Source organism: Gobius niger, assembly GCF_951799975.1.
Source record: "Gobius niger genome assembly, chromosome: 18".
In the NCBI taxonomy this organism is placed as follows: Eukaryota; Metazoa; Chordata; class Actinopteri; order Gobiiformes; family Gobiidae; genus Gobius; species Gobius niger.
In genome coordinates, this window is record NC_136869.1 from 22716611 (window position 1) to 22735216 (window position 18606).

The 18606-nt window shown below is 43.3% G+C and overlaps 1 protein-coding gene across 6 annotated transcripts in view; it reads right to left on the bottom strand.

The window, feature by feature from the left end:
• arhgap21a (Rho GTPase activating protein 21a) overlaps positions 1-18606 on the bottom strand; it is a 73702-nt gene that overhangs the window by 24065 nt on the left and 31031 nt on the right. For 4 of the 6 annotated variants that reach the window (XM_079575889.1, XM_079575890.1, XM_079575888.1 and 1 more), the window contains 2 exons: positions 9649-9837; positions 5879-5900 (listed from right to left, as the gene is read on the bottom strand). In XM_079575889.1, coding sequence (XP_079432015.1) covers positions 5879-5900; positions 9649-9837 — 211 coding nt within the window. Of the gene's footprint in view, positions 1-5878; positions 5901-9648; positions 9838-12705; positions 13110-18606 lie in introns of those variants that run through there. The other 2 variants (XM_079575886.1, XM_079575885.1) reach the window with 1 other exon arrangement.

Genomic DNA, 18606 nt, shown 5'->3' on the forward strand with positions numbered 1-18606 from the left:
ACCTTGTGTATGAAATGCGCGGTTAAATAAACATGCCGTGCCTTTGAAATGGCGGTGAAAATGACAGCAGTAAACACATGATGCAAAGCGGGCCATAAGAAACAAGGCAGAGAAACCAGTAGTGGAAATAAATCCCCCGTAACTCTGCCTTTTTCTTCCTCCATTCCCATGAACCCTCCTCCTACTGTCCACACAAACGCGTCCAAACACAACTTCCCTTTGAAAGTCTACTCTCCCCTCCGGCACCTGCGCGGCCAACATGTGACCTCCGTGAACCGGGCTGCATCTTTATAAACCCAGCCGTGCTCTGGCACACATTTCACTGATCGCCCCAGACACCCAAGCGCACGGTGAGTGACGGTCTGTCAATAACGGCCTGTCAACACTTTGAACGACGGCGGAGTGAAAGGACGAATTCCACTACTAAATGTCCGTGTCAGAGCGTAATCGAAATCCTTCAAGATAGGCGAATAAAAGAACTTCTGAAGTGGATACAGTATTTGAGTTGACACGAAGGTCAAATCAAATAAATGTAAATGTGCTTCATACTCTCAAGTGTCAGGTGTTTCAATAAAAGAAGGACATCATTTGCAACAGTTTCCAATAAATGCAAAATATCTAAATCCTCCCTTAAGAAAGAAGATACTGTAAGATATTCTTCTGCCAGAAAGTCCTGTTTCGCTTCTTTCTTGAGCCAAGTTATCTACCAGGGGAGCTCAAGTTCATGTGAGGGAACAAGTGACCCACATCTGGAAAGAAGCGGCTGGAATGTACATGGTCAACGCGTCTGACCTAACCTGGAGTTTGTGTATGGCTTTCTGCTGTCATAGATAGGGAAAGACAAAATATACGTCAATAACTCAAGTTCGGGGAAGGTATCGTGACTGTAAAGCTCAGAAGATTCATGGATGATCCGTGTGATGTTTATCAAAGTGCAGACGAAAGACGGACTTAACATTGTATTGCGAATTTGATCTTTTTTGAGTTCATGCAACATTTATGGTATAATTCTGGACAAAAAGGTCTTGTCAGTGGGTGGAAGTACGCTTTGGCTTCAGGGTTTATCACAGTGGATTCGAAAAGCACAGCAATTTGAAATCACAAAGGGAATACAGTGTTGTCTACAAACCAGTCTAATTCTCTATATGTGCTTTTCATGAGGCAAAATTGAGACTAAAGCTAGCTGAGCTGAATCCTGAACAAATCGCAAATCTAATCATATTTATAACTCTATTAGATGTCCAAAATAAATTTGAAAAAAGTACAGATTGAGGAAAGTACTGCAGTTGTGAAAGCAGCTGGTCCGGACATAGTTCTGGTGGAGGAAGGCGGGGCATCAAAGAGCCCACTGGAGAATACGGGGGAATTCTGTTTGCTTGCGCTGCCTTCACTGTGCAAACTTTATGGCAGGGAAAAAAAAAATGTGTTGGAGCTGGAGGGGGAACTGAAGGCGGTATTTGTAGAGAAAGAAGTTTAAAGTTGAATGCAAAACAAATATTTGAACAGATGGAGACGTTTCTGTCCTGACCCTCTGGCTGTGCTCTGGTACCGCCGATCCATAAGCAGAACGGCCGTCGGCATCCGACATCCGACATGCGTATTTAAGATTATTTTTAGGTCAGGTTAAATTGAGCCTATCAGCTAACTCAACACTTATCAGTATTGGCAGTTTTTACTGTCTGTGGCTTCGACTTTCCGGATTATGTGTGGGTGTTTCTGTGTGGAGTTTTCAGGTTCTCTCAATGAAGGTCCTTACCCAACAAAGATCTTGGCCCAGGTAATTTACATAAAGTTGGTGTCCACACTGATTTACAACACAAAGCCCATTCCCTCTTCATTCAGATTTGTCAAATTAGTTCCACAAGCAAAAATACATACAGCAATTTGAGATGACGTTACTTAATCCCCAAACGAACATCTAAAGATATCTATAATTTGATTAAATGGGGGGGTGTTATGCAAAATCAACTTTTTCAAGCTTTACATCCTGTTATTATGTCATTCCCTCATTAAAAACATGCCTGAAGTGTTGCCTTGGCACATTCACGTATTTTTGAGTAATCTGTAAAAACTCTGATGGCGGCCATTTTAGGGATAGGTTTGCCTGAGTCCTCCTAGGAACGCCCCCACCTCCTGGAGACGCCTCCAACCTTTCTTCACCAGCCGAGTAACCAACCACTGCTCCTCAGCAGAACCCCCTCCCCACTGATGCCACAGACAGCGTGTGGAGGGGGCGTGTCGGAAAGGCTCAGAGGTTCTTAAAGAGACAGAGGCCTATTTCAAGACATTCACTACAGCCATTTTGAGAGAGCAATTTTATACAAGGCAGTTATTCTAATTTACTGCATTTACAGACCAACAGAAGGTTTCGTCATCATTGTAGTGTGATATAGACTGGTGCTATGTGATTGACAAAAGCATAATACCCCCTCTTTAATCCCCAAACTAACATCTAAAGATATATATAATTTGATTAAGGGAACAAATAACTAATGAAAATGTTATGTTTAAGAATGACATTAATATAAAGCTAGCGATTCATGGTTATTATTCAAATGTTTTATCGACAGCTCAATTATATGAAAATGTCACTATCAAACCATCTGGGTGCCAATAAAAACATTAGTCGCCTGTAAAAACGTGCTGAATCCCAAAGCACATGGCTATTTATGCATGATGGACAGGAAAAACACTGACGGACACACCAAGCTGCTGCATTCTGCCAAATTTCTGCTGGATCAGCCCTAAGACAAACCACATATTTCTTTGTAAGTAAACTGACTGCAAAGGAGAAAATGGGAATACAAGGAGGAGGAGTAGGAGGAAGAGGACCGTTTGAGATATCACCCCCTTGGTATGTACACAATCTCCGAGAAATGAAACAAACACATCTTTGAGACGCAAAGTTTAGGTAAAAGCGAAGAGCATTCCTCGTCACACTGTCCCGTACTGTATACATGCGCCTGCGTCAGCCGGCCTATGTTTACGACGCGTTGTGATGTGTTTCCAGCGGCAACACCCAGCTAGTCAACATGCGGTCAGTAGCCCCCCCATCTCATTCCTTAAACCGCTCTCCCAAACACCAACAGGCTCATCGCACGCTGGCCCAGAGTCAAGCAAATAAACTGCACGACTGGGAGGCGGGACAGAACGCCAGAGAGCTGATTTAGAAACAGGGAGAAAGCTTGCAAAATGGCTACAAGCGCGCTGTGGACTGAAAACACACCCAAGTCGGTCACTCAGCCAGGCCGGGGATGCGTCATACGTCTGGGTGGAGGTCATCGGGCAGGCGGACGACGACGTCATTAAGATTAGAATCAAGGGCTGGGTTTCATAAAGAGCGGCGTGTGCTAGAACATAAACCGTGAAAAGTGTGTCAGGAAGGATATCAAAACGTGCAACTATTAAACGAGGAAGATAAAAATGTTACTGAACGCTATTTTTGTAATGCCACCTCATAACTTGTGCACACGCTTTCTGATCTCCTCTCCCACGCAGCGAGTAATTCATCAAAGGTGATGAAGCCGAGTGTGGTTAACACATTCCTCATAGCACCTTGAGCTCTGAGCGGGTGAAAATGACTTGTTTCTATCCGGCTGGCTTTCATGTGCTGTGTGTGTATGGACTTCCTGGAGTCGCGGTCGGTCGCCTGGTAACCGCACAATGACGGGTCCCGCAGCACCTCATGCTTCCTTTCACAGAGATCTCGATCAGCTGAGTGTCACAGAGGGGAGGAGGAAGGTGGAAATACTCGCAAAAGAGAGGTGACGGATGACATTGTAATATGGTTAAATAACTGCTGAAATCAATAAGTAAAACCAAAGGTGCATGGGCAATGGAAGGAGCACTTCCTGTTTAAGATCCCTCAACCAACCAATAACAAACAGACCTCACTGCTGGAACATGTTGCTCACACATAAAACTGTCAATCAACTTACCGTGGCAACATTTATAACCAGAACAATTCAGAAGCACATTAAACTTGGAGAAAAACATGTCTTTTCCTGTCGTAAAGTCTTGCACACTTGTCAATGTACATTTACTTTACAAATGAGCTTACCATCGTTAAAAAGTCTATCTTACAAACATCTCACCTTCAGACATTTTGGCACGTATGACCCTTATCGTCTCCTCTTGCTAAGTTCATCAGCCCAGAAGCGAGTGCAGATTTTACGAGGTGCTGGCAGTGAGCCGACGACTGCTCGTGGCAACTTAATGACCATTATTCAGCCTGTGTTCAGCGCAGCCTCGAATGCTTCTCATACCATTTCAATGCTCTCTGCTGTTCCATCTCATGACTGTACCTGCGTGCCATCCAGGAAAGCTGCCCTGCGCACTCTGGTGTTTGTGTTTGCTTCTTTTGGATAATGTCCAATAGACAAATAAATCATAAGCATTTTTTTGGGGATCAATCTCCATTATAGCGTTTAACATTTAAAGTGCTTTACTATAATCTTGAACACAAAATTAAGGCTCTCCGTTGGAAAATCCCCAAAATGTTTAAATCTATTTCCTCCAAAGTCCAAACTTTACTCCAAACAATGAGCTGTTACAGCCACATGATTTGCTGTTGACCTGCTGAATAAAAACCCATGCGCGCGCCCTGATAGCCTGGGTAGGGCTGCACACATCAACTCTGTGCTCAAAAAATAAGATTTGATGTAACTACAATTAGCTTAAATTTGATAAATTGCACAGCCCTCGTTTTAGTCGAGAAAAAACAAAGAAAATTAATCGGATAATGAACTTGTCTCTCCTACCTTTTCAATGCTCTCTGTCTTTCCATCGTGTGACTGTACCTGTGTGTGATCCAGGAATGTCAAGTTGCGCTATATCCCTGGGGGTTTCCTCCTGCCGCAGCAGGGACTGGTGTGTGTTACTTTGCTTGTCTAAGGGCCCATGTGTTGAATGAAGCCGGTCGATGAGGCGCTTTGTGAAGGGGGAGTGCACTAAGGAATGTGCCACTTTTTCAGGCCAAGCTCAATGATGAGGGACACTTACAGGAATCTCTCAATTTCCCGTTGAAAGCTGCAAGAAAATCATCGCATGACGCTCCCTCCCTTAAATCTTCATTTTGAATGTCAACTCAGGCCATAGCAATTCTCTGAATCATACCTGGTGAGGCCACGCGGTCAGCATTATTGCAATTTCTCCTAAATTGATTTGGAAGACAAAAATAGTATTAGTAAGAGCATTCCAGCATATCTGAGATGAGGGTCCAGGTGTGAGCATTCAAACAAAAAACAAAAAAATCTATACAATTTATCCCCGGACATTGCTCAAAGTTCAATTCATCAAGTCCTTCAATTCAAAGCGCTGTTTTGGGCTGAAATTCAAAGAGTAACACAACAATCTTTATCCAATTTGATGATCAAGCGTCTGCATTTATTTTTCAGCCCAACAATCTGAGTGTCCCTTGAAGCGCATTCCCGCTGTGTTGCCGACGTGTGCGGAACACAGCGGGGCCACAGGGCGACGGGCCGGATGCTCCCAGGAATGCTGCGGCCCTGCCAAGCCGACAGAGCAGCCACCAGAGGAGTCCAAAGATGCAAAACAAAGCAACAAATTCAGCTGTTTCACCCCACGCCACGTCCAGACAAAACAAGCCCCGGCCAAACGAGCCCCCACTCGGAGCCCGCAACGACACATTCAGGTCGCGGAGCAAAGCACGCATCAAATTGATTTCCAAACCAAGTGCATTACGGTAATTGCCTGTCAGTCTTAATTACCGCGGCATTGGGCGCACTGATTGGAAAGTAGACACATTAATAGCTTTAGAATAAGTGGATTGGCGTTTTCATAACAGCACCTGGGTCCCAGCTCTATGAGGTGATGGAAGTGGAAATTTAAGAATAATAACATTCATTTCAAAACTCACCTCGGCTGCCATTGTCTTCATCCTGGAAGACGAAAGAGAAAAGATGAATTAGAAATAGGCTCAGATTGTAAATAAAACCTTTTAATGAAGCTCTATTAAACTAAGAAGCACTGATTCAAGTTATGACGATCACAAAACAGCAGATTGAGTTCTTCTTCAGGTGCCTTTGTTTGCTGCTACTTTTACCTGTTTTCCGTACTTTATTTTAAGTTATATAATGTGAAGAGCCAACGATACAGTGTCCAAATGTACTCATACAAATAAATAAATAAATAACCAAAACAACTCTCTTATGTACTCCTGAGACACTTGACTGTAAGTAGCTACTGCATGTGCTGGTGAAAAGTTAGCATGTTGCGTCTCTAAACATGATGCCGTCGTCTATAAACCCCGACATCAAAAAAATCCAGCCTAAACTCATCTGCGACACTTTCCAGAAGAAACCACTTCACAGACGTGTTGGTGCTTTGTTTCCATTTCCTCAGCACGTAAAACCCTCATTTCCCTCCGAATGCGCACTTTCATCTCGCTCCTTCAGTGACACATATGTTTTGCGTGTATTCTTTTATGAACCCTCTCCCCCAAAGTGCGTCTGACCCTCTGCATTAACCCCGATATCCCCCGACGGCGATCAGTCAAGTACAGTGCAATTTGATAAATGTAAGAGAGTGATGATTTTTCTTCTTTCGCCCCTTATGGTCTTTGTTATGTAAAAAGGGAGCTGCCAAGGGTCAAAAGTCAGCCGCTCGACAGAAAAGTACATTTTTAATATTTTCCAGAATCAGCATTTGTGATAAGAAAACCGCGGGTCGTTTAACACATGTAGAATAGATTAACTCTGCCTAGCAACAACGTGTTTATGTTGTGTAGATGTTGGAATAAACATGTATTGAGATCAGATCTAAAAATCTATTCTGACAGTTAGGGCCCGACCGATATGGACATTTTAGGGTCCGATATAAAGGGGCTCAGAAAGGCCGATAGCCGATTTATGGGCCGATATACAAACTGATCATTTTGGAGGTGCATTTAAAAACATTGTTCTCTGAGTAGCAGAATTCAAGAAGGGCCAAGGTATTGCACTTCTTATAATATTGTTTTCAATTGTTAGCATATTTGCTTAAATATGCACAAAAATGCGCCCTTTCACGCCTCGGTTTCACACCTCTTTCACATAACAAAGTGGACCAGTAAACATGAACACTGCCAGTAGCTCTTGGAGAGATTACACAGGTTGTTTACGTGTAGCTTGAGGAGCTACAATAAAAAATAACTCCAAAATAAATCCAGGCGTTCGTTGCCCTTTTTTGCCATTATTACCACTAGTATAAGAAACCTGACCTTCTATGTACAACCTTTTTGCTACAGATGGTACACTGATGACACTTAAGTTAAGAATAAGTAAGTAATAACAAGATAGTATAGTCTGGAATGCATGGGCGATTATGAAACAGCAGTACTTGACCACAACTGTTCAATGCGATTTCACACAGTGACATTGGGGACTCAGGGAGGACTCATTTGAAAGCTCTGCCTCTCCTCTTTCTGATGCCACACGTTTCTATCACATTTTCTCCAGAGATATTCGCAAAAGCAAGTTAATATCAGTCATATTGGCTACATTTTGGTCTATAGGCGATATTCCTCTGGGTGCCTATATCGTATTGTGATGCTGAATTTTTTAACTGAAAGACATGGTATTACATACAGTATGTGGAGCTGGGGTTGGGCGATGTTCCCTTAATTGGCAGTTGACGATGTTTACTGTGAATCATCGTGATAGACGATGATATCGATGATATCGATAATATCGATGATCGTCCAAATCATGGCAGATTTACAGTCTCCTCCTACCCTGCTGTGACGGAGCATGTTCCTAAGAAGGGCATAAGGGCGGGATCTTCACTGTAGATTCGGCCCTCGCGGGGCGTGCAGGTCGGTCATAGCCACGCCCGCGCCAATAGCTCTAATGTTTCTTACAAAAACCCGCCTGGTCCCTTTAATTGTAACTAACCCAGCGTTTTCACAGGAGCGATATCTAGCTGTAGAAAGTTTAAAAAAAAATGAGGTACCAGGCTTTACAGTTGTTTAGAATGTGTCTATGCTACCTAATGGAAGACTAGCTTGTTTGGCCCACATACTGTATGTTGGTACTGCAGTAATGTCGGCCACTAGCGTCACGGTCTTAAAGCAGTGCAACCAGCGGGCATTAAGTCTCAGAGGAGGACGATTTATTCAGAGCGTCATCAGCTCCTCAATATCAATATCATAATGTAATGTTTAAGAAAGAATGGCCTTTATTGAACCAGAAAAGTCCCACTGAGATTAAGAATCTCTTTTTCAGGGGAGTCCTGGCCACAGAGGGGAATCTATTGTACATGTTATATTCTGACTTTAATTTACATTGCAATTCCTGCAAAGTTTTTAGGTTTACTCGGCCTACAGAAGATCAGCGCGTCTTTCTGACAGGAGGGGGTGTGGCATTCATCACGATGGAACATCCCTATGTGAGGCATCTAGCTGGGACCTCCTCAGTTATAGGTGAACAAACAACACTTGTAAACTTCATACAGTCTCGATTTACGCTCTGGGAATAGTGCCAGCCATTGTAGTAGCGCCGCTGGCACAGACTCCCAAGGATAGAAAGGACAGGTCTTTTTTTTTCTCGTGTCAGATATCCCAAAGCTTATCACGGCGGGCCTCCTATTGGTTTGTTTTAGTGATAATTCAGGATAAGTTGGGTTGACTTTTCTGTGAAGTCTATTTGGACTGCCTCCTAAGCATGCACAGACGGATTTCCTGCAAAGTTAGTCTAGAGCCATGTGTTTATGGTCTTTGGCCCGGGCCGTGCATGTTGAAAGAGACACTGTGGCAAACCGGTAAGGACACCCAGACATCCTTGTTACTGAAGAGATAGTTCAGAAAGCATTTTCCCATCAGAGGCTTCTATGGGAATCTGAAGACCCTTATTTCTCTCTCCAATAATTCATTGTAGTGTTATTAGAAGACCATAGTCCATCGTTCCTCAGTTTGTCATTTACAAACAATAAAAGGGGAGCGGGTGAATTTAAAATCAGTATTTGTAAGTAAACGCTTTATCTCATGATTAATCACAATATAATTAACAAATTAGTCATGGATTAATCGCTAATTAATGGCATCATATGTTTGACCAAACACACTTGCTTTGCAAATTGGGATTTTTTCCCTCATAGATTTATTAAATCCTTACTGAATGCATTCCTAGCAAAACGCTTTGTAAACATTGTTATATGTGCTGTCACCCTTTGTCAAACAATCAGTCCGTTGAAACTATTTCATCTTGTGTGAAGCATAAATAAAGGCACATTACGTGAGCAGCATAAATCATATTACTTTACATTGAGGGCGAGTTTTCTTTCAAAACAGGAGCGTGTTATTCCTGCTATCTGTCTTGCTTTGTAATGTACAGTATATTAAGATTTGTATTGCAGTCTATTACGTAATGCTATATGTTTCCCATGGAAATCATTGGCAAGCCTGGACACTTATTGTACTTCTGCATACTTCATGTCTTCTGTGTATTACATGCTACTTCAAGGGACATCGCAGAGTCAGAAGTATGAGTTGGGATTATATTATAATGTCCTTTTATAAATGTCTCGATTATATTAGATTTTTGCAGCATACATTAGAGATTGATTACTGGGTGTCTGAAAAGCACAAAACTAAACCTGTTTTTCCCATTAATATGCAAACTTTGTGGTCCACCCCGGCCCTCTGTGGCTCACCTTGAGAGAGTTGTGCACCGCAGACTCAGGGGGGTAGACGATGAAGTGCCTGAGGGTGAAGCCGAAGCCCTGGGATGTGCGGCGCAGGTGCAGCGTCTTGGGCCCGGGCCAGGAGAAGGGCTCCTCGTCTGGAACAGGGGAGCCCAGCAATGACCCCTCGCTCTGCTCGCGGCCATCCTTCTGTTTGGCCTGAAGACGACAACGTGAGAAAGACCATGTGAGAAACACGTACCACATACAGACGGCGTTTCATGACAAATGCTTCCTAAACTTAAAGGGTAGACTTTATGCTTTAGTGTCACTTCACCAGCCATGTATAAAACCATTCTGCTCTCCATTTTTCTCCATTTCCAGTCTTAGCAACATGCCACAACCCTTCTCCAGACAACTCTCCATGTTCTGAAACGTTCTCCTCATGAGACTGCCGCTTTACCCCAGACAATTACGTGAAGCTAAACAGTTTGGTTAAAACAAAGGCCAGAGTGTTTGCTCAGAAGAAGAAAAAACAGCCTCGGGGGTTAAACAGGAATCTTCATAATCAACAGGCTTCTGAAAACAGCAGAATTCCCCAGCTGCGGATTCTTCACATGTTGGACTGCTCCTACGCCGCTGCAAAGTGTCATTTTGCGGTCAAGGTTGTACTTTCGGGAATGTGACAAAGATACCAGCGCGAGTCCTGTTATGCAATACAGAAACAATGAATCAGTGGTATATAGTGTTAGACTTAGTGTAATCATGAGCTGAAATGTTGTGGAGTTACAAACAACAATGTAATATATAGATGTTGAGAATAATATTAGGCTGTTTATCTTATTTAACATCATTACTTTCAGTTAGATCGACTCTAAACGGTGTTAGTGGAAGTCCTAGCAGTGTCGTGAGCTGTCTGAGCAGGGAGACTGGTGTGACATCCATCAGGTCTGTAATGACGAAGGTGAAGTGCAGCGCCACAGGGAGTGCGTTTGCGGTTCTGAGACTGCAGGCGACGAGAGGCTTCCAAGGACTCTCTCCGCAGTCTCCCCTTCAAGCCAAACACTGCCCCTCTCCCCTCTGCTCCTCTATCTGCACCTCTGCCGGGGCTGCCTGGGAGCGGCAGATGTACGGTCCTCCTGGGAGCCTGGATGGGTGTGGACGCGCTGGTTTGACTGGTGAAATCATCGGCAACACTAAGAGCGGAGGACTCTGGACGACAGCCACAGTCCACAGAGCAGTGCACCAGAGAGAACTCCGCCGCACCGCCTGTTTGTTTTCATTTCACGCTTAAAATTTTAATGTCAGATTATGCAATCGCTAAGCCTTCTGGCACACATGAGGCTGGCTGACATACGCCGCACATGTGGACAGTGTGCAATGTGCATGCTACTCTTACAGCTCCCATTCAAGAAGGGAAGGAAGCTTTTAGTTTCTGGGTTTCAAATCACACCACAACAATAGATTGGGCTTTTTTGACAATGCAGCTTTAGTGGAGTAATTGCAATAATATACGATGTTTATTAGAACATCTGTGATGATAAACGTCTTAAATGTTGAACAACTATCCATCCATCCATCCCTCCATCCCTCCATCCATTTTCTTCCACTTTTCTGTTGCCAGGTCATGGGGGCAGCTGTTGGAGTTGCCCAAATCACATTGCACCAGCCCCTTATGGCTCCTACTGCAGGTGGTGGGTCCACAGAAGGACGGCTTCATGATTAAATGGGCCTGTTGGTCTCTCATAAGGGGCTTCTGAACAGCTCTTTGTCTGACCCGTCACCTAGGACCTGTTTGCCATGGGAGACCCTATCAGGGGCACGAAGCCCGACAACAGAACTCCCAGGATCATTCAGGTGCTCAAACCCCTCCATCACGTTAAGGTGGCGGTTCCAGGAGGGGTTGAACAACTATTTAAACCGGAATTGATGTCTCATTGATCGGGACTAGAGGACATTTGGGGGTGCATATGTATGAGGTCTGCGTATCAAAACAAGCCGAAATTTGCCTAATGATGTCGCTGACAGGATGCACATTTGCATGTCAATTTAAATTCCTATTCCTCAGTGGGTGTAGAGACTTGGCCATTTTGGCAAAATTTGCATGATCTTGGCTTTTCTATCCAACAGACTTCATGGACTTAAATACGCCATTAGTGGCACCTATTCACAATATTGGGAAAGAGTCAACATAGTCGTCGTTCATATACGGGGTATGGCAACGTAAGACATACGAGCCACCATCAACAATGAATGAAACCTAAAACCACTCCACACAGACAGTGCCCTGTTACAGCAGATATTGGTCGGTGAAATCGGACTATACCTCCAAACTGGAAAAGACAAAGGCCCGCACTGAAATCCCCCCAAAGCACCAGACGTAACCTTTTCCTCCATCACTTGCTGTGCCATGTACCGGGTAAGTCTATACGCCACTGACATGAACAGAGAGAGCCTGAGCAAATAGTGCAAAGCATAGTCCACACTGAGAGTCTAAGAAGGTTATTTGTCAAAGACCTTCAATCTTGGTCCCAGTACAATCCATCATAGGCCTGCACAACACGCACACTTCTTTTGTGTTTCAATGTTTTACAATATGCTAGAATGCAAACCAGTCTCTATTTAAGGAGACAGGAACCAACCTTCTACCCACAAATATAAAAACAATGGAAAATGTCTTGTTCACCACTGACAGAGTAAACAAACTAAACCAAAAGTAGCACACAACTGTGTACTTTGGCTGCACATAAGAGGACTTACCTTATCATTTGAAATAAACGCACTGCCATTACGCAAAAGTGGCCCTATCATGTGTAATTTCTCTCCAATTGAACTTGTGGTGCACTTGTGTGACGTCATTGTTTATGCAGCAAAAGCCACTCTTGCTGCAGTACACTGGATATGTGAGATTAGTTAGGCGTTACTGAACCAGGCTGTGCTGCACAAACCCATAGCGTACAGTGGACTTGAGCAATCAGAGCTTCACAAAGTCCTATGCAAAAATAAAAAACTTTATATACCAAATGTTTCTGGCTTCTGAACATGTAACTAATGTGCACCAGAAGGTTGAATTGTTATCATCCTTACCCTGGATCGGACACAGTTCTTTATGGATGCCTCCCTGAGTCGAGCCCAGGACACTGTGTGATTGGGGCCACTGAGCCCTATCTCCACCTCTCCCCAGTACGCTTTCGCCAGCAGCTGGAACCACAGACAGTAGGGCTCCGACAGGCAGCCGTCTGCTCCTGCCAGGCGAGCCCAGGGACAGCCTCCTGGCGACGGGGAAGGGGAGAGCGAGCAGCAGCCTTCAGCGGTCACCTCCACGTCCAGCATGTCAGGAGGGGGCTCTTTGAGAGGTACTGGCCCATTCCTCTGGGCCAGCATGGCATATCCAAACACGCAACGAGCGGAAAGTTTTTTACTTCAAATATCCAGCTAGTTCCTCTGTGGCGGTCAAGTGTTGAGCAAGGTCCAGCATTGTTAGGCCGTCGCACAAATTCAATTCGCCTGACAACTGATTCATTTCAAATCTCATCCTCAAAACAGCAAACCGTCTACTTCTCATGGGTCATCTCTTCGAAGTTTTTGGCAAGATCTTGTTCATTCTGGTATAATCGTGTAATATACCATCGTCAATCTTGAACATCCCCTCCCGTTTCCTCACCTCCAAAGAAATTATCCAGTTACCGTCGCATCCAACTTTTTGACAGCGGAGTCCGTAATCCCGTTCTGTTCCCTTTTTCCAGCTTACAAGAAATGCCGCGGTCTTATTTTAGCTCTTTCCCGTTGCTTTCGCCTCCCCAGCTCTGACTAACAGTGTTCCTTTGAGCCTCCCAAAGACACATGATGTTTCCAGCGAGCCGAGAGGAGGGCAACAGCGGCTGAGTGCTCTGCCGAGAGCTCTGGGGCTCTGTGACGCACCCACCCACCCACTCGGCACACAAACTCCAGGCTCATGGAGCGCACACACTCCAGTCTCTCACTTCTCAGCCCTTTTCCAACTTCCAAGCACCGAGCAAGACGTGAACAATAACAGTCTCACGTGCAGGTTAGAGCTGGGCGATTTAGCAGGGCTCTAGTCAAAATCATTCACAGTTCTTCTTGCCGATTCAGTTTCTTTAAATACTCTCCTTGATTCCTGAAAAATGCTTGTAGTTTGATAATTAAACAGTGTTAGCTTGGCTTAAATGCGGGACTTTCTTCCCTGAGCAGCAAGGTGGACGTTCTGCTTAGCAACCGTTTACTCCAGGATTGCGATTTCATGTCAATTTCCATTCAATCTGACTAGCCCTCATGCTGGTTAATAAAATCACAACACAAAAAACAAGTGCAAGAGTTGACCAATATGGAATTCGGAAAGTCAAGTGGGGCTAACTATAGATAAGGAAGCATAAGGTTCCAGTGAAATCTATAAGGCACAAAAATGTACAGCCAGTCCGCCCGCCTACACATGCCTGTGCTCATCTGGCAGCCATACAGACTGACACACTATGCAGGAGCGACCCAAATAGCATGTACAATAAGTTATAGCAGCTTATAAGTGATGGGTGGGAGATACATATAAATGACAAAGAAGGCATAGTTTATGTAGTTGGATTTACATCGGTCTGCACAAAGCGGAAAAGAAGAGCGCGCTACTTTTTCTTCAATTCCCAGCCAACTTTAAAGCCACACTGTGTAACACTTCACCTAATAAATAGAATCAAATGCAAGAATTTACTTTATTACATATTTTTATCATAAAAAAAATATCTTTGCCTCTCCTAAGACCGTGCTGTAACTGTACTGAGAACTGTGTGATATGCAGTGTGCCTTTAACCTCTTACCGCCCGCCAAAACCAAATGCATTCACTCCTCCTCGTCACTTCTTATTTCCCTTATGTGTTTTTGTCACTTTTTTATGGCACTTTTGTTACTTTTTTGTCAAATTTTTTTCTGGATTTTGGTCACTTTTTGCTGTATTTTTGTCTTTTTTTTTTTTTGCTGTATTTATGTCTTTTTTTCTGGATTTTTGTCTCTTTTTTGCTGTATTTTTGTCACTTTTTTGCTGGATTTTTGCCACTTTTTTGCTGGATTTTTGTCACTTTTTTGCTGGATTTTTGTCACTTTTTTGCTGGATTTTTGCCACTTTTTTGCTGGATTTTTCTCACTTTTTTTGCTGTTTTTTTTTTGGATAGATTTTTGCCATTTTTTTGCTGGATTTTTGCCATTTTTTGCTGGATTTTTGTCATTTTTTTTTGCTGGATTTTTGTCTCTTTTTTGCTGGATTTTTGCCATTTTTTTCCTGGATTTTTGCCATTTTTTGCTGGATTTTTGTCACTTTTTTAAAGAAGCTTTTAGATTTGGAGAATTTGGAGAACAGGAGAAAACATGTTCAGGTGGGAGTTAAGAGGTTAAGTAACAGTTCACTTCCTTATATAGAATTTTAGTGAGCTCATCACATTTAAAGGGGGAAATTTTACACAATCATGTTATGTTGTTCCCGTTTGAAAACATTGGGTTATGTTTACATCTGCATTTATGAAATCCAGGTGCCTCTACTGTTGTTCTTGTTCTTTCAGTGCTTGAACTGTCTTCATTACAACATTGCGTTTTTATAATTGCGCTAAACTCTCCCTTTGCTGAACAGAGAATGAGTCCAGGCGAGGGATGCACAATATATCACCATATTAGTTGGTGCAATTTTCAAGACATACGGTATTTGCAACAGCCTTAACCACTACACATTTGACTGTAAAACAAATTCAAATGTTCAGATAATAGGGCTGAATAACATTTCCCTGTTTTCTATTACAATTTTAGAATGAGATTAAAAAAAAGTTCGGTTTGATGATCGTAAAACTCAAATGTTTATGCTGTTGCAGAATTTCTGATTAATAAGTGCAAGAAATGTTGTCAAAGCATTCTCTGAGGACCTACAGTACCAAAATAAGTAATAGAGCTGATGCTTGTCAGTCAACAGAGGCTGCATTTTTTTGGCTATGGTTGTCGGAGTGTGCTAAACAGGCCAATTGTAAATACCAGTCTATTTTGATTGTGCGGAATATTTGCCATGCGAGACGGCAGCGACAGTGAAAACATTGGAATGTTCCCTCTCCGCACTGGCTTTTGGGCATCTTGTTACCACATTCACTCGGCTCGATATAGCATGTGGTATTTGGTGCGGAAAAGAGCGGCAGAAATAGAAGTAGCCTAAAACAGCCCTGCACAGTTGAACCACTTGACTTGAGCGAGCCAAAACATGGATCGGGTCTCCTCGGAATAGTTTTACAGTAAATGAGAACCATTCTGTCTGCTGAAAAATATGAAGTGAATTTGGAACAATGTCAGATGTGTTGTTTCCACTTTCGCGAAAGATGACGGGCCTGCGTAAACGCTGGAGGTACCATTTCCAGCCAAACAATACGCCGGACCTACACTAATGCATCTCAGGACTCAAACCACATCATATACGTCTTCAAATTCCTGCAAATAGGAAACATGTGATAAGAAAAGATGATCCCGCGGCAGGAAAACGTCGGAATTCCAGCTGGTAAGGAAGTCCGCTCCGTGCCATGCGGACACAAAAGCGAGACGAGCCGTCGAGAAATATTATGCCGTTGTCATAGGGATGAAGCAGACCACAACAATGTTGGCCTCCAGACTGGGGTTTTCTCATGTGATATCATAGAGACGGGGATTTGGAGAACGCTGAAATGTCACAGAGGACAAAATATGCAGCTCGTTTTAAAAAAATAGTCGATGCATTTGCTCTCTCGGATTGGGTTGGACGGAGCGGCATGGATTTAAAGGGGGGGTATTATGCAAAATTGACTTTTTCAAGCTTTACATCATGTTCTTATGTCATTCCCTCATTTAAAACATGCCTGAAGTGTTGCCTTGGCACATTCACGTATTTTTGAGTAATCTGTAAAAACTCTGATGGCGGCCATTTTAGGGATAGGTTTGCCTGAGTCCTCCTAGGAACGCCCCCACCTCCTGGAGACGCCTCCGAGCTTTCGTCACCAGCCGAGTAACCAACCACTGCTCCTCAGCAGAACCCCCTCCACACTGATGCCACAGACAGCGTGTGGAGGGGGCGTGTCGGAAAGAGTCAGAGGTTCTTAAAGAGACAGAGGCCTATTTCAAGACATTCACTACAGCCATTTTGAGAGAGCAATTTTATACAAGGCAGTTATTTTAATTTACTGCATTTACAGAAATGGTGCTATGTGATTGAAAAAAGTATAATAGCCCCTCTTTAAAGCCAGCACAAAAGGAAAGACCACTGTCTGCTCGGGCTTGATGTGCACTATACAGAGTCAAGTATTGTGTGTCCTCGGCTAAAGTGTATAACAAGCAGTATAGGTAAAGTTTTACTCTGAAAGACATGAAGAAGAGGCATGGTGAAGAAAGCAGCCATGTCACAGCCAGGTCACGTTACAAACAGTGGGGTGATCGTGCTTTTGCTGTGGCAGGTCCAAAACTCTGGAACACGTTGCCGCTTGAGTTACGTGCTGTTTCAGACCTGCCCCTGTTCAAAGCAAACTAAAGACTCACCTGTTTAACGTCTTACCATCCGCCTAAACCGAATGCATGCTGTCCTCTTTGGCTATGTAACCTGTGTAACACCTCCTTTGAAAGCTAAGACCCGCAAAACTGATCTTTTTCCTTGCATTGTTGCTGTGTTTTTTGTTTTCAAATTTTTGTCATTTTTTGGTTGAGTTTTTCTCACATTTTTTTTTTTTTTGGTCACTTGGTTGACTTTTTGTCACATTTTTGTTGAATTTTTGTCACATCTTTGTTGAATTTTTGTCACTTCTTGGTTGAGTTTTTGTCACATTTTTGTCACCATTTTTTGTTGAATTTTTGTTCAGTTTTTGTCACATTTTTGTTCAGTTTTTGTCATTTTTTGTTGCGTTTACATCCATGTTTTCTTCTCATTTCTTTGTGGCTGTTTGGTGCTTTTTTCCCAAGAAGCTTTTTGATTAGGGTAACGCCAAACTGGAGAAAATGTGATCCGTTCAGGTGGGAGTTAAGAGGTTAAAAGAGCATTTCACACATAGTTCTGTGGCAACTGAAATTTTATTCCTTTAAAATTGTATATTTTATTGAGTACAGCACTTTGGTCGACTTTGGTTGTTGTAAAGCGCTTTAGAAATAAAACTTGAATTGATTGATAAATGAACTTTGCTCAAACGTTTTTCTACACTAGGCATCCGGTTCTTTCAAATGCTATGTTTGAGGGTCAATAAAATATAGCATTCGGCAATCCACTGACAGAGTTATTTTAATGACTAGAAACATCCATAAAATCAACATCAATCCTTGTTTTTGACCAAACTTGTTGTGTGTGAAATGGTGGACAATGTGGCTTGAAAGAGGCTGTGCAGTGTTGTCAGACCAAGGCAAGTTTTTGGCCATGAGCATCTCCAACACATTCCAACATTACCACAGCGTTCTCCAAAATGCAAATAGCGCCATTAAACTGTAAAATTCCAGCAACGAGCTAACAGCCTTTATTGCCGTGTCCAAAGTCAGTAAAAAGCCACGGGACTTTGAAGAGGTTTTACGAGAATTCCTAATGGTGCAAACAGTATGTGCTGCTGTCCACTACAACGACTGCAACAACAAACAAAAACAACGGCGCGGCGTACTTGACAAAGCTAACTCGAGAGTAAAAGCGAGGGTGTGTGAAATTCTACTGGCCGGTGCGGAGGGCGGCGCTCTTAATTGTCCGCCGGTGTGTTTGAAACGCCGGAGGTCCGTGTTGCTAACCGCCCTTGTTGTCGTCTTCCCGTCCACAACATCACCGCTCGGGTTTGGATCCGGCGGCGAGGTCTGGTCCTGGAGTCCCCTCGCTGATTATTTTACAAATGGTCTTGTGGCTGAACGCAACATGACAGGCAGAGCCAAGGACAACACGCAGGCTGGAGCTTGCGGTGGAAGCGAGACAAGATGGTGAAATAGACAAGCCGTTTTCTCTTATACTTTGCAGAGTTTGGATTT